This window comes from Hypanus sabinus, chromosome 4 (genome assembly GCF_030144855.1).
Source record: "Hypanus sabinus isolate sHypSab1 chromosome 4, sHypSab1.hap1, whole genome shotgun sequence".
NCBI classification, from domain to species: Eukaryota; Metazoa; Chordata; class Chondrichthyes; order Myliobatiformes; family Dasyatidae; genus Hypanus; species Hypanus sabinus.
Genome location: NC_082709.1, coordinates 31,156,130 through 31,172,223, shown reverse-complemented (window position 1 = coordinate 31,172,223; position 16,094 = coordinate 31,156,130). Strand labels below are relative to the sequence as shown.

At 41.1% G+C, this 16,094-nt stretch overlaps 1 protein-coding gene across 6 annotated transcripts in view; it reads left to right on the top strand.

The window, feature by feature from the left end:
• Nucleotides 1-16,094, top strand: part of znf385b (zinc finger protein 385B) — a 400,240-nt gene that overhangs the window by 311,522 nt on the left and 72,624 nt on the right. For all 6 annotated transcript variants that reach the window (XM_059966779.1, XM_059966780.1, XM_059966782.1 and 3 more), the window contains one exon: nt 3,169-3,279. In XM_059966779.1, the coding sequence (XP_059822762.1) occupies nt 3,169-3,279 (111 nt within the window). The remainder of the gene's footprint in view (nt 1-3,168; nt 3,280-16,094) is intronic.

Below are 16,094 nucleotides of genomic sequence, written 5' to 3'. Positions count from 1 at the left end.
TGATAAAACTTCCCCCCTTCACTCTTCTTCTATTCCTCACTCTGGCCTCTTACCTCTTCTCACCTGCATATCACCTACCCCTAGTGCCTCCCCACTCCCCGTCTTTCTCCTATGGGTCTACTCTCCTCTCCTATCAGGTTCCTTCTTCTCCAGCCCTTTAGCTTTTCCACCCAGCTGCTTCTCCTATCACCTTATAACTTCTTCCCCTTCTCCCCATCTTCTTATTCTGGTGGCTTCCTGATGCACTATCAATAACTCCAAAGGACTGGAAATAGAGTAAATACTGAAAGGCTTTTATTAGCAGTAAAATGGAGCACGTCCATGCTGGATGACCACCCTGGACTGTGGGAGGAGCAGTGACACAATCACCTTTATCCAGGAGCAATCAGCAGAGGGGCACGTCCAGACAGATACACATGGTTTACCACACTTCCCCTTTCTCTTTCCAGTCCTGAAGGACAGTCTTGGCCAGAAATGTCGGCTGTTTGTTCATTTCCTTCACTGCTGCCTGACCTGTTGAGTTCCTCCAGCATTTTGTGTGTATGAAAATCCTTACCGTTCTTGTCTGTTTATAACCCAAAAAACATATCACTGTCAACATGCACCGTGTCACTTAAGCTTATAGCTAGAATTCTGCTGGTGTATTTAACACTAAAAATAGAATTAACCAAAGGCTGTGTTGTAAGTATATCTGGTTTGTTGTGCTATCAGAGAGTTTCAGTAGGTAAACACATCATATGTGGGTATTCATCTTCATCTGTCTGTTTAAATTGCCTCCTTACCTCACCACTTCTGTACGAATTCTGACATCCTTCAAAATAATGATATTTATCCTGATTATATTCTGATTAGTTGTGATTCTGTATAAGTATTTTGACATCTGATATTAGAATCTAATTTATCTTGTTTGCACAAAGGTAGAACCATATTCAGTGGATTCCGGTTAATTGGGGCAAATTGGAGTCAGTATATTTTGGCCCAATTAAGCGGCTGCCCCAATTAGCAGAAGTTTCATAGAACTAGTTATAAAAAGAGACAAACTGTCATCTAACTAGGTAAGACATTATGCACTTAAATGAAGTACAGAACAGACTGGAAGACTACCAATACTGCTGGGGTTGCTTGTCATATCTGACAGTGACAGGAAACTTGTGCAGGAGAGTTTCTGAAGTGGGACAGTTCCAGAGGGGCAATGGGGCAGCCTCTTGACCTCAGAAGTCCAGGTCCACAACTGGGGGCTTCCCTGGTTGCAGCAGACGACAATAACCACTTCGGTGCCTCGTCATGCCTTTCGTTCTCCATGCATTGTTGTTGAACCGCCTTCCTGGCAGTGGAATCTCACTGTAGATCTCATCCGCCTAGTCTGCTAGAGCTGACTTTGCATGCTATCTCTCTGGGGTATGGGACCTGCTGGCTACCCTCACCTGGCTTAGCCCGCCTGTCGAAGCAATGTGCCAGGCCCCTGTCCCTGCCCCACGCAAACAGATACTTGGAGCCACAGTTCAGCAACAAAGGCAATATTCCAGATGATTGTTGATACCTTCAACTTCTTCATAGTTCCTAACTTGTTGAAGTAGTGAAATCGTTTCAATTTCAACTTCTGTTTCTGACGTCCCCAAGTTGAATGCTTGAAACCACAATGAGCAATACAGCTCTGAATTGTCTTACTGCTTATTTCTCAGCAACTATCAGTGACAAAAAGTCACTGCTCTTTGAACATAAACACATATAACTGACACTATTTAAATACTGTCCACTCTAAGCCTGGGTCTCGGGCACGTGACTGATGCTAGTCAAAAAATGTTTGGCAACAGTCTCCTGCTCCAGTTAAGTGACATAGTGTCCCAAATAAATGAAGGGAAAACTGCTATTTTCTCGATCTGCTTTTGCTCTTTAAGAGTTGTCCCAGGTTAGTGGCTGTCTGATTTGCCAATGGCCCAATTAACTGGATTCCACTGTATATCATGAAATATATGATATGATGAAATATACGGCATGATTCCTGATGTTTTCATTAACAAGTTAAGTGAATATAATCTATAGTAGCAATTTTATTTAGTTTCTCTGGTCATCAGTTTATCAGAGCAGCCCACATCTTGTAATGCATGTTTTATTCTCTGTAAGTATGTATTGTACTGCATGATGATTTGTGACATAGATAAAACTTATTAAATGTTAACGTACCATCTTTTTGTAAATTAAACGTCGAGGGTCTATATCCGTTGCTTGGTTGTTATAAAGAAACATTGCCTGTTACATGGCAGTTGTTTCTCACTCATTCTCAAGAGGCTCAGTACCATGTTGTGTTTGCATAAATTGTCCTTGTACAGCTTCTCACTGTTGTAATTGAGGCTTATGTGCATTGCCTGCTCAATGTTGTTTTAAAAAAAACCTGCATTGGCATGAGGTTAATGCTTTCGATTATTACCCAGCACACAGCAGAGAATCGGTCTGTGCTGCCATTCTAGCTTTGCTGCACCTCCTTGACTTCTTTTTCCATTATTCTCATGGACAACTTCCAGGTACTCAAACTATACATTTTTTGGCATTTCAATTTTATTTTCCTAATGCAGCTTGCTTCAACTGTTCAATAATTAATTTTCTAGTAAAAGAGAGGAAAAACAAGCATTCTCCTGTGACAGTGCCGCTTGTCAGTGGTGGGAGCAGTGCATTTTCCATGCCTGCGTGCACAATTTTATCTTGAATAACCTTGCCTCAAAGACGCTGCAAGCACAGCTTTTTAACAGTGTCGCAAAATTCTTACTGTGAATGAACCACCAGCATTTCAGACTCTACTTATCAGCAATGTTATTGGTAATTTTACAATAGCCTCATATTTATTTGTGCAATCAAAAAGATCAATATTTAATTCTAGTTTGAATGCAGCTGCCAGTCTCTTTTTATCTGATGACAGGCTAGACAGCCAAATGCTGTAAACATAACTTGCCTGTTTTAACTCTTTGTATTTTGTGGTAATATTTCTGAAGAACAAATGCCGAACAAATGTTTCCTTTTAAATGATAGCTGCATTTTTTGCCATTTCGATTAGTCTTTCAGTTTACTATAGGCAGTGTTCTGGTGGCTTTCATCCCCAATACTCATAAAATTTTCAGGCATTTCTGAAATAGATTTACAGTTAATGATATTTTTATTCTGTTCACCTTCCAGATGGATCCTGTGCAGAAAGCAGTTATCAACCACACGTTTGGAGTTTCAGTTCCTCCCAAAAAGAAGCAAATTATCTCATGTAATGTCTGCCAGCTCCGATTTAATTCAGAGGTAAGAACAGAGTGTGTATTGTATCCCTTTTTAAAATAATTGTGTTTGATGAGTTATAAAAGCTAACGCAAACCACGGTTCCATTCACATGTTTCTGTTGTTGCTTATTTCTGGGAATAATCTGATATGTACTTCACGTTGTGTTAGTAAGCACTTTGCCAGGGTCAGGATATGTGGTACATTTTTCCACTGTTGGAGCAGCTGTGTAGAAAGGTGATGAGTGTAGCTTACATCTATTTTAGGTCAGCTGTTGGCTGATCTCTGGTGTTGATTACCTTGTGTAAATAATCCAGGTAAAGGCTTTCTTCAAGGTGAGTATTAATAATGCACTGAGGTTTTACATCTTTGTAATAGGATATCAGGTAATACTTCTTGTCCAGTTGAAAAAGACTTAAATGTCAACTTAAGAATTGTGCTTCTGCTTCCAAATCAGTCATTTTACCAAGTTAGTAATTACCAAACAGTGAGTTAAATATTCTTAAGCAGTATTTGTGTGAATTTTCAGGCTCTCTTAAGAAAATTACCTGTCAGTTTTATGCAGAAACACAAAATCTGGATTACCATTCATGTTAAAAAAATATGGTAAAATATTTGCTATATTTTGGGATGCAATGATGTTGATGTCAGATTAGAAAACAAAGAAAATATTTATTGTTTATACTTTTTGCTCTAATTGTCAAGATACAAGGGAATCATTGCAAAGAATAAAATTAGAAACAAGATCTGTTCTCTGTACTTGTATGATGTTTATAAATAAATATTGACCATTGGTTTGAGCATATTGAATCAAAGCAGTCGATTGAATTAATTTCTGATATCATGGATTACGCTGGTAAGGCTCAAGGGGATACGTCATTATAGGGAGAGCTGTCATGCAATACAATCGTTAGATTTTCTTTTTGTTTCAGATGTGAGCCTGTCATTGCTAGGATGACAATTAGATTATACTTTGCACACTTTTTTTTCAGCTGGCCTCATGGGTTGGTGAAGTAAATGTTTATTTGGATAAAAATCCACTGTCATGTACTGCAGAATATTTTCATTATGGGGGAGTGTAGAGGGCTCAGCAGTTGACTGTAGTCATTAAGCATTTGAGTGTATAGTTTTGTTTTCCCTTTAAAATTATTTAATATGATACATTGATCTTATGTAACTTGACATTTATCTTGCACTTAAACAGTTTGTGGTCAATTATTGCCACTGGCAATAAGGAAATAGCAATAATTTAGGAAGGAAGTGAAAATATGTTACTACATTAATGCAAGAGAGGTATGGTACGCGTGTATACGTAAAGGGATTATAATTGTGTTGTTCCTTTTTTTTGCCATTCCCTTAGCATTTATGTTTTTTTTATGAGGCCAAGTTGCTAGCTCAATACTCAATCCAGCGCACTTGAAAGCATGCAAGGGGCTACCCGTAGTTCGAACCTGGGACCATTCACCTCAAAGTCTGGTGCTGATGCCTGATGTCACTACACCACTGCAAAGGGATTGTAAGATAATCAGAAATTCATGAGAAAGTAATTGAGTACTTTGCATTGTTGTTCACCAAGGTGAGGGTCATGTGGGATAGTAAGATCAGGAAGAGGTGTGCTCATATTTTAGGGCAGGGTTTGGTTTCCAATCTGACAAGGACTCCTGACCCAGATTGGGAACCCTTGTCCTAGGGCATGTTAATGTCAAGAAGGAGGAGATGTTGAGTCTTCGGAAGAAGATTAAAGAAGATAAGTCCACAGGGCCTGATGCGATATATCCAGGTCACTGAGAGAAACAGAGGCCTTGAACCTTTATATTCTCTTTAGCCACAAGCAAGGTCCCAGAAGACTGGAGAACAAATGTTTCTTTCAATCCAGAAAGGACAAGAGAAGAAAACCAGGAAATTATAGGCTAGTGAAACTTACATTAGTGATGGGGAAATTATTGGAGAAGATTCAGAGGGATGGAACCTGTTCACATCGGGAAAAGTATGAAATGAATTAGGGACATTCAGTATGACTGTGTGGGGGTTGTCATGTCCTAAAATTGATTGAATTTTCTGAGAAGTTGACAAACATGATTGATACAGGTAAAACAGTGGATGTTGTCTTCATGGACTTCAGTAGAGAATTTGACAAGGTCACTCATAGCAGGTTGATCAAGAACATTAAGATGCATGGATCCATGGCTCTGTAGCCTCTGACAGAGGCTAATGGTGAAGAGAAATTACTGTGTCTGGTGCTCCATGTCAAGTGCTTTTTCACAGGGATCATTGCTAGGACCTCTTTTTCCTTTGTTTGTGATATTTGTAAATGATTTTGATGAAAATTGGTGGAGTTATGGATAGTGAGGAAGGTTGTCAAAGAATATAGAAGAATATGTGTTGGATGGAAATAAAGGGCAGAGAAATGGCAGATGGAGTTTAATCCTTACAAATGTAAGGTGTCGCAGTTTGAGAGGTTGCTTTTAAGAAGAAAGTGTGCAGTAAATGGCAGGACCCTTGATGTACTGACCATCTGGCCATAATTGACCATTCAAACTGATCCAGAAGATGCTCTCTGAAAGTAGCAATTATATGCAGATAGGATGGTAAAGAAAGTGTATACTGGACTTGTACTTATCAGTTGGGACATGGAGTAGAATAGTTGGCAAGTCATGTTACAGTTATATGATACATTGGTCAGGGCCCAGTTAGAGTATCGTGTGCACTTCTGGTCACCACGTTCTGGGAAGAATGTAGAAGCTTTGGAGAGGGTGCAAAAGGGGGTTGCCACAATGTTATCTGCAATAAGAGAGTATTGGCTATAGGAAGAGATTGGGCCAACTTGGATTGTTTTCTGTGGAGTATCAGAGGCTGAGGGGCAACTAGGTAGTGTGTACTGGGAGCACATGGATTTTAGAGCAGTGATTCTTCCTCCCTTTCCATTTCAATTTTCTGCTTTTTTTTGAAAATCCTCACTCTGAAGAACAAATTGATTTGAATGTTATCTGAAACAGATTGCTAGGTTTTCAAAGTTGCTGGATCCTAAATTAATTAAGTAATTTGCAGTTTTGTTTTCCTATTTGAAATTGCGCCAATCACAAAATTGGCACAACCAGTTGCGATCTACGTTAGTGTGCCTGACATTTTTCTGGTTTCAGACCTGTACCCAAAGCCATCAAAAAACTGCAGTACAAATTTCAGATAGTAGCAATGTAACAGAACTCCATAGACTGACCCTGGGAAAAGTTCAAAGTAAATTTATTATCAACGTATGTATTCATCTTCATATGCAACCCTCCTTGAGATTTGTTTTCTTGTGGGCATACACAGTAATTCCAAAAACATAATCAAATCAATGAAAGACTGCTCCCAACAGGACAAAAAAAAACAATGTGCAAAAGACAACAAACTGTACAACTACTAAAAAAAAGTAAGTAAGCAATACATATCGAGAACATGACATGAGACATGAGATTCCCAGTAGAACATAGTGGTTAGTGGTCCTGATTCCACCTTTAGGGAAGCAAGGTTGAGTCTTCATCTCTGTTTTGTCTGTGGAATTTTTATGTTCTCTTGGAATTCTGGTGAGTGTTCTGCTGCCTTCTCACATCGCAACAACGTGCTGCTAAATTGCAAGTGTACAGAGAAATAAGGAGTGTGAGAATGGGATTAATTACTTGGGAGCTGCCATACAACCAATAGGCTGAATTACCTCCTTTGTGGTGATAAATACGTAAAACAGGAACATACCTTTCTTGCTTTAATTAGGATTTAAAGATCCAATCTGCTAGTGTTGGGAGACATAATAAGGGTGCTTTGGAACTGGCCACAGAGTCTTTTGATAGCATCAAAAGTCCCCAAAATGCTCGAACAATTACAAAGTGCCTGCCCCAGCATTTAGTTGTCAAGTACACTTCCAGCGGATGTCACTGGAGGCAAATTTGCATAGTGCGGTGTGAGGCATTGTCAGGATAGAGAGGACAAACATGTGCACCCATGAGGAACCTATTCACAGGAAATTTTCAGAGAAAATTCAAAACATCTAGATCTCTTTGAAGAATATCTTTGGAAGCTCATATGTTTGAAGTCTATATTAAGAGGGACATGATGTTCTGCATATGTCTTTTGGCCATCATCTCTTGCGTGAACAGTGTCATCTAAAGAGGTGAAGATCATTACAAACTCATCTTTCTGGCTGTTGAATCATTCCATGCAACCATGGTCAGTATCTCCTGTATTTCTCAGTTTGCTTTTTACTGCAGCATCAGAAGAATCATCAAGGTTTTCCAGTCACAGGAATAATCTGTTTTTTTACATTGAAGAGTGGAAATGGTATAAATGGTATAAACTCATGACCTTCCTTTCTGGGGAACTCCTTTTGAGATTTAGTTATTTTGGCCTAAGACTTGGAGGTGTAGAACTGAGAGTCAACTTTTTATTTGTCATCATCATTGGCTTTCTTTAAGTACAGTAACCCAATAGAAGTATTATGCACCTGTATCATTCTCCCATGAGGAATGTGGATCTTCTGCCTCTCTTGGGCTTTGTTTCCCTCACGATCTAGTTGGGTGTAGGTCATGACAAGAGCTTTATGATGGTAAACACAGTGTTTTCTTTGTCAGCTCCCACAACACTATACCATTAGGAAGTCTGGGACTGGATATTCTTAGTGAACAGCAGCTTCCTTCAGAATGGGACCCAATGAACAAGGGACAAGGTTCAAGGTTACCTCCTTGAATACTCACACTGATAATACACCAACTACACCAGAACTATAGTGGCAGCCACACAGATACCAAGATAATACTTCAATATAAGCCTCTGTAGAAATTGACTATTTTAAGATACCATGGAGAAAAAAAACTAAAAAAAAGCCCCATTTGAGAAGCACCAGATTTAATTCTGTTCACAACAGTTATAAATGATCAAAACAGTATCACAATATTTTACTTAGGCAGCCACTTATGATTAATAGTCTCTCACCTATTCCTATCATTTTCAATTCTGCATACAAGGGAAGCTCCTAGAAAACAGGTGGCATTGAGCAGATGTCTCATCACACAATATGACCTTGTACATGGTTGTTTCCTATTTATTGGAAGAACTGAGGAAGCGGAGGGAATAATCATGTGATTGAAATCAAAAGGTCATGAGTATTTATCATAAGAATAAGCTGGCAGCCATGGCATCAATCAAAACATTTCACAAGGATACAGTGCATTCTATTGCAGCAAAACTATGTTTTTGTTTTGAAAAACATCCGTTTTCTCTCATGTGGCAAGCAAGGTTTTCCTTGAGTACGTTGACCTGTAACATATGACATTAGTAATGTGGTGAGGTGACATGCTGTTTGTTATGCAGTAATGCCAGCTTCTGCCACACAGTGTGACATCGCTGCGTACAGAAGGATGTGATGTGGCTTCACAGAGAAAATATCTGATTGATGCTGGTGGCTTGAGGGTAGTTTATAATAAAGTAAAATTAAGTTGTGGATGAAGAGAAAATCATAACATTTTTCTGTCAAGTACAACATCCTGGTACAGTTTCTTTTTGATTGAACTTGCTGGTGGATTTCCATATGCTTGTGCTGTTTTCCCTCTGTAGCTGCTGAACAGTTGCTCCCTTTCCCTTTGAATTTGCATGCATTTCATTGATGATCCATAAAAAGCTCTTGCCCTGGAGGGCCAGGTTCAGATCGCTGGCTCTGACAAATTAAGAAGCATTCTGAGCTGTCCCTGATGTGGTCAGCATGATACCAGAGAAGTTATGGATGGATGGACAATATAATTACTGATCTTGTGATGGAGAACACCAGTGTCCTAACCTGCACACCAGGTATTCTCTCAAGAGTGCTGCAAGGTCTTGAGGAGTTTCAGCTGGCTGAAGAGGCCAGACCTCAGACAGAGATCATAAGTGATCTTCCTCACCAATGGCTCAAGCTAGATAAGAGTGACGATGGATTGTATAGCAAGAACATTTCAGTGATCTCTATACATGCCTCAACACCGGTCATCACAGCCATTAGCTGAAAGACGAGCCCACCACCCGAAGAATGGAGATCAGTTTCTTGGTTCCCCGACTCTATCAACCTCCCAAAACCAATGACACGTGTGCAGAAACGTTAACCCAGTTTCTTTCTCCACAGAAGCTACTGATTATTTTCTGTTTTAAAATTTGTAATGAAGGTACTAATTAAAGCAAAGGTTTTAGTAATCACAATGAAACATTCATGTATATTAGAATTCAGTGGCTTCTCAGTGAAAGGGAGGATAACCTCTTCAAGCCTGGTGGGGTACAGCACTCGGAAACACATGACCTTCCTTTCTGGGGAACTCCTTTTGAGATTTAGTTATTTTGGCCTAAGACTTGGAGGTGTAGAACTGAGAGGCAACTTTTTATTCTCATATGTTTGAACGTGTGAGCTCTATAAAAGGCTTACTGAATGAAATGTGTGTGGATAAGTGTTGTTAGTGGAGCATAGAACAGTACAGCAGAGTGCAGGCCCTTTGGCCCACAATGTTTGTGCCGGCCTTTTAATATCCTGGCAGGGAGGTTTTCTAAAGCTATTGGGGAGAGTTTAAACTAGAATTGCTGGAGGGTGGGAACCAAACTGAAGAGAAAGCTTGGAGACAGTGCGAGAGGGAGGATAGGCAGGTGATAGAGAAGGGATACGCTCAGACCGATGGTTTGAGATGTGTCTGTTTTAATGCAGGAAGCATCATGAACAAAGCGGATGAGCTTAGAGCCTGGATCAGCACTTGGAGCTGATGTTGTGGCCATTACAGAGTCTTGGATGGCTCAGCAACAGGAATGGTTACTTAGAATGCCAGGCTTTAGATGTTTCAGAAAGGATAGGGAGGGAAGCAAAAGAGGTGGTGGTGTGGCACTGCTGATCAGAAATAGAGTCACGGCTGCAGAAAAGGTGGACGTCATGGAGGGATTATCTACTGAGTCTCTATGGGTGGAAGTTAGAAACAGGAAGGGGTCAATAACTCCACTGCAGACCACCCAATAGTAACAGGAGCATCGAGAAGCAGATAGGGAGATAGATTCTGGAAAGGTGTAATAATAACAGGGTTATCGTAGTGGGAGATCTTAATTTCCCAAGTATTGATTGGCATCTCCCTAGAGCAAGGGGTTTAGATGGGGTGGAGTTTGTTAGGTGTGTTCAAGAAGGTTTCTTGACACAATATGTAGATAAGCCTACAAGAGGAGAGGCTGTACTTGATCTGTTATTGGGAAATGAACCTGGTCAGGTGTCAGGTCTCTCAGTGGGGGAGCATTTTGGAGATAGTGATCACAATTCTATCTCCTTTACCATAACATTGGAGAGGGATAGGAACAGACAAGTTAGGAAAGCATTTAATTGGAGTAAGGGGAAATATGAAGCTATCAAGCAGGAACTTGGAAGCATAAATTGGGAACAGATGTTCTCAGGGAAATGTGTGGCAGAAATATGGCAAGTGTTCAGGGGATATTTGTGTGGCGTTCTGCTTAGCTACATTCCAATGAGACAGGGAAAGGATGGTAGGATACAGGAACCATGGTGTACAAAGTCTGTTGAAAATCTAGTCAAGAAGAAAAGAAAAGCTTACGAAAGGTTCAAAAAACTAGGTAATGATAGAGATCTGGAAGATTTTAAGGTGAACAGGACAGAGCTTAAGAATGAAATTAGGAGAGCCAGAAGAGGCCATGAGAAGGCCTAGGGGAGCAGGATTAAAGAAAACCCCAAAGCATTCTACAAGTATGTGAAGAGAAGAAGTGACAGAATAGGACCAATCAAGTGTGACAGTGGAAAAGTGTGCATGGAACCAGAAGAAATAGCAGAGGTACTTGATGAATACTTTGCTTCAGTATTCGCTAAGAAAAAGTATCTTGGCGATTGTAGGGATGACTTACAGTGGACTGGAAGGCTTGAGCATATAGACATTAAGAAAGAGGATGTACTGGAGCTTTTGGAAAGCATCAAATTGGTTATGTCAATGGGACTGGACAAGATGCTCCCCAGGCTACTATGGGAGGCAAGGAGGGATATTCCTGAGCCTCTGGCAATGTTCTTTGGATCATCAATGGAGATGGGAGAGATTCCAGAGGATTGGAGGGTTGTGGATGTTGTTCCCTTATTCAAGAAAGGAAGTAGAGATAGCCCAGGAAATTATAGACCATTGAGTCTTACTTTAGTGGTTGCTAAGTTAATGGAAAAGATCCTGAGAGGCAGGATTTATGAACATTTGGAGAGGTATGATATGATTAGGAATAGTCAGCATGGCGTTGTCAAAGGCAGGTCATGCCTTATGAGCCTGATTGAATTTTTTGAGGATGTGACGAAACACATTGATGAAGGTAGAGCAGTAGATGTTGTGTATATGGATTTCAGCAAGGCATTTGATAAGGTACCCCATCCAGGCTTATTGAGAAAGTAAGGAGGGATGGAATCCAAGGGGACACTGCTTTGTGGATCCAGAACTGGCTTGCCCACAGAAGGCAAAGAGTGGTTGTTGACGGGTCTTTTTCTGCATGGAGGTCGGTGACCAGTGGTGTGTCTCAGGGATCTGTTCTGGGATCCCTTCTCTTTGTGATTTTTATAAATGACCTGGATGAGAAAGCTGAGAGGCATTGATCGTGTGGATAGTCAAGAGTCTTTCTCCCGGAGCTGAAATTACTAACATGAGAAGGCACAGTTTTAAGGTGCTTGGAAGTAGGTACAGAGGAGATGTCAGGGGTAAGTTCTTTTCCGCAGAGTGGTGAGCGTGGAATGGGCTGCGTTGACGTGGTGGAGGCGGATATGATGGGATCTTTTAAGAGACTCCAGGATAGGTACATGGAGCTTAAAAAATAGACTATGGGTGACCCTAGGTAATTTCTAAAGTAATTTGGCACAGCATTGTGGGCCAACGGCCTGTATTGTGCTGTAGGTTTTCTTTGGTTCTAACTTCAAGATCAATCTAACCCTTCCCTCCTACATAGCCCTCCATTTGTTTTTTAGAAAAAGTGTTGTGCAACTTGCCTTAACGTAACCTTTGACACCACAAAATTGTACTGTTGAATGGAGATTGTCACATGTGAAAAGATGATGCAAGCCATCGCCTACCAAACTGTTCTTAAGGTTGCAAACACAGGAAAATCTGCAGATGCTGGAAATCCAAGCAACACACATAAAATGCCAAGGAACTCAGCAGGCCAGGCAGCATCGATGCGAAAGACTAAACAGATGACGTCTCAGGCCAAGGTCCTTCATCAGGACTGAAAACACGATGAGGTTAGAGTAAGAAGGTGGGTCTGGGAGGGCAGGAAGATGGTAGGTCATGGGTGTGAAGAATTGGAGGGCAGCAGAGATCAGATGGTTTCGTTTCACAGTGTTGTACCAGAATCATAAACATGAGAAAACCTGCGGATTTTCTCTTTTCCATAGATGCTGCCTGGCCTGCTGAGTTCCTCCGGCATTTTGTGTGCATTGCTTGGATTTCCAGCATCTGCAGATTTTCTCTTGTTTGTGATTCTAGTACTGCACTGCAAAGTCTCTTTCTGGGTTGCCTACCCTGAAGAAGTCTAAATTCTCCCTTCGACAGGAGTTCAGTGAAACCCTCTCTCATTGTTCTGCCTCTGCTGCCGTCCGACTCTTTGCACCTGTCACCTACCACCTTGTACTTTTTCCTCCCGCCCCCACCTCTTTACTCTGATCTCTCATCTTTTTTCCCAATCCTGAAGAAAAGTCTTGACTGTTTACTTTTTTTCCACTTGTCTAGCCTGCTGAGTTCCTCCAGTATTTTGTGTCTGTTGTCAAGGTTGTCTTGTCAGCTCCAGCACCCCGGGCAAAGATTCTCCCTCATAATATAGATTTGATTTATGAGACTATCGGTCCTCTTTCAGAAAATCTGACAACTTCCTCCCACTGTTTTACAGCCCTTCATTCCTCCTTAGCAGCAATTTATGTTGCTGCTACATTGATTGTGGCCAAATGGATAGCAGCGCAGCACAGCAACTGCTTCTGTTTAGGTCAGTCCCAGATAGGACTGCACGGGTCACTTTATTTTACTAACTCTTAAAGGTGTGGGATATCCTTACTTTTTTACACACTTTCACTTTCACAATTTGATTTGAGCAGAATTTGATTTGCCACAAACAGTGAGATCAGCAAATGCAGTTTACAATGTGGCCTCCTCTACATTGAAAAACCAGCTGCAGGTTGGGGCTGATCACTCTGAATTATCTGTGCTCAATCAACAGGAGTCTCCAGTTGTTCACCATTTTCATTCACCTTCCCACACCTGCTTTAATTTCTTTGTCTGTGGCCTCTCGCACTGTGCAATAACATCCATTCTGACCTCAAAAACCAACAGCTCATCTTCTCTCTGAACATATTGCGGCCTTCTGGACTAAATATTGGAGATTCTTTTGTCTCGGTTTTATAAAATGCCATTTCATTGGCTCTTCACCCAACCCTGGAAGATTTTGACAGCAAAGATGCATACATCAGAATGCTCTTTATTGATTATAGCTTGGCATTCAATACTATCAACCCCTCAAAATTAATCAATAAGCTTCAAGACCTTGGCATCAAAGCTCCTTGTGCAACTGGATCCTGGATTTCTTCACTTGCAGACTCTAGTCAGTTTGGATTTGCATCTTTTGAATCTCCAGCACAGGTGCTCCACAAGGCTGTGTACTTAGCCTCCTGCCCTACTCACTTTACACTTACGTCTGTGTGGCTAAGTACAGCTCCAATGCCATATTCAAGTTTGCTGGTGACACCATTGTTGTTGGCCAAATCAAAGCTGATCAAAATTGGCATATAGGAGGGGGATTAAAAATCTGGCTGAGTGGTGCCACAGCAACAACCTCTTGTTCAAATATCAGCAAGACCAAGGAGCTGATTATTGTAAGGAGGAAAATGGAGGTCCATGAGCCAGTCAGAGGTGGAGAGGAACTGCAACTATAAATGCTTCAGTGTTGGCATTTCTGAGGACCTGTCCTGGACCCAGCACTTAAGTGCATTTATGAAGAAAGCACAGCAGTGCCTCTACTTTCTTAAGAGTTTGCAAAGACATTTAAAACTTACATAAACTTCTGTAGATGTGTGGTGGAGAGTATATTGACTAGCTGCATCACAGCCTGGTATGGAAACACCAATGTCCTTGAACAGTCAATCCTACTAAAAGACGTGGATATGGCCCATTCCATTATGGTTAAAGGCCTCTATGACATTGAGCACATCTACATGGAGCATTGTCGCAGGAAAGCAGCGCCCATCATCAGGGACCCCCATTACCCAGGACGCGCTCTAATCTTGCTGCCGCCATCAAGAAGAAGTTATACGAGCCTCAAGACATCAAGCACCAGGTTCGGGAACAGTTGTTACTCCACAGACATCAGGCTGTTGAATGAAAGTGGACAACTTCACTCAGCTTCACTTGCCCAATCACTGAACTGTTCCTACGATCTGTGGACTCACTTTCAAGGACTCTTCATCTCATGTTGATATTTATTGCTTTATTATTATTACTTTCTTTTTGTATTTCCACAGTTTGTTGTCATTTGCACACTGGTGGTCCGCCCTGTTCGTGCAGACTTTTATTGAATCTTTTATGATCACTGAATTTATTGAGGATGCCTGCAAGAAAATGCATCTCAGGATTGTATATGGTGACATGTATGTGCTTTGATAATAAATTTACTTTGAAATTTGAGTTTGTTTGCCTGCCATCCTTTTTACTTTTCCTATTTGTATATAGTCTGGCCTCCTGGGCATGACATTGAAATTTAAGAGGATCAGTCGTCCTGTATGACTTCACGCCAAAACAGAAATTCCTTTTGTTCTGCCATTTCGTCCAACCCCCGCCCCCACTGCTTCTGCCTACACTAACTTACTCAGGTTTGACGAAGAGTCCCTCATCTGAATCGTTAACAACTTCTCTTTTCACCAGCTAAGTTTGGTTTTGTTGTATTATCTTGTTGGCTCAGTTTGTCTCATCCTCATCGCATAAGTCTGGCTGAGCAGGACCCCCAGTATTTCCATTAACACACATTACAGGTTTTAACTACCCCACTTCACCCATTTGACTCTCCTGATGTCAGGCATTTACTTACCTGTACTAACTGCCTGTTACACTGCTGGTGATTAGGGTAGCAATGGAGGTCTTTCATCCCTGTCTGTCTTTGGCAACTCAGATGGAGAAGCAGTCTTCATTGCTGTTTCCATAGCAATTTTGTTTTACCAGTCCGGGTTGTTAGCCCTGAGCTGAACCACTGGTGGACCACTTTTAGTCTGGCCTCTACCCTTTAACCTGTTTGGCATGGATGACCCTACCAAGATCCAACGTATAAAGACCTGACTGCAGCCAACAAAGATCTCCAGGACATTGAGGCACACAAGCTTCCGAGCCACAACAAGGTTATGATCCTTTTGGAGGTTAAAAGGTGTTTACCCTGAATCAAATAACATTTACCCTATTTTCACGGGAATAGTAGGCTTTGCTGCACTTACTGAACAGAGGGGTCAACTACAGTAAGCTAATGAATCTGGAGTCACAGTTTGCAGTTCACAAGATTTCCTTTCCTGAAGAACATTGATGGAGCCTATGGATTTATATTATAGTCCAGTAGCATTAGTACTACTGGTGCTAAGGTTTGTGTTTCTTTTTTTAATTCTAGTTTTATTTCAGCTCCTCAGCTGTCATGGTGAGATCTAAACTTATCATTGCTTCAGAACTCTCGTTGCTGGTCCTATAACAGCTTTTAGCCTAGCATCTGCCTCTACCATTTTATCTTCTGGAGGCATTTTGCAATGCAATTGTGGGAAATGCACCCCTGTTCTGTTCAGTCCTTCCCTCCAATTATTCAGCCAGCCCTGAAGGGTG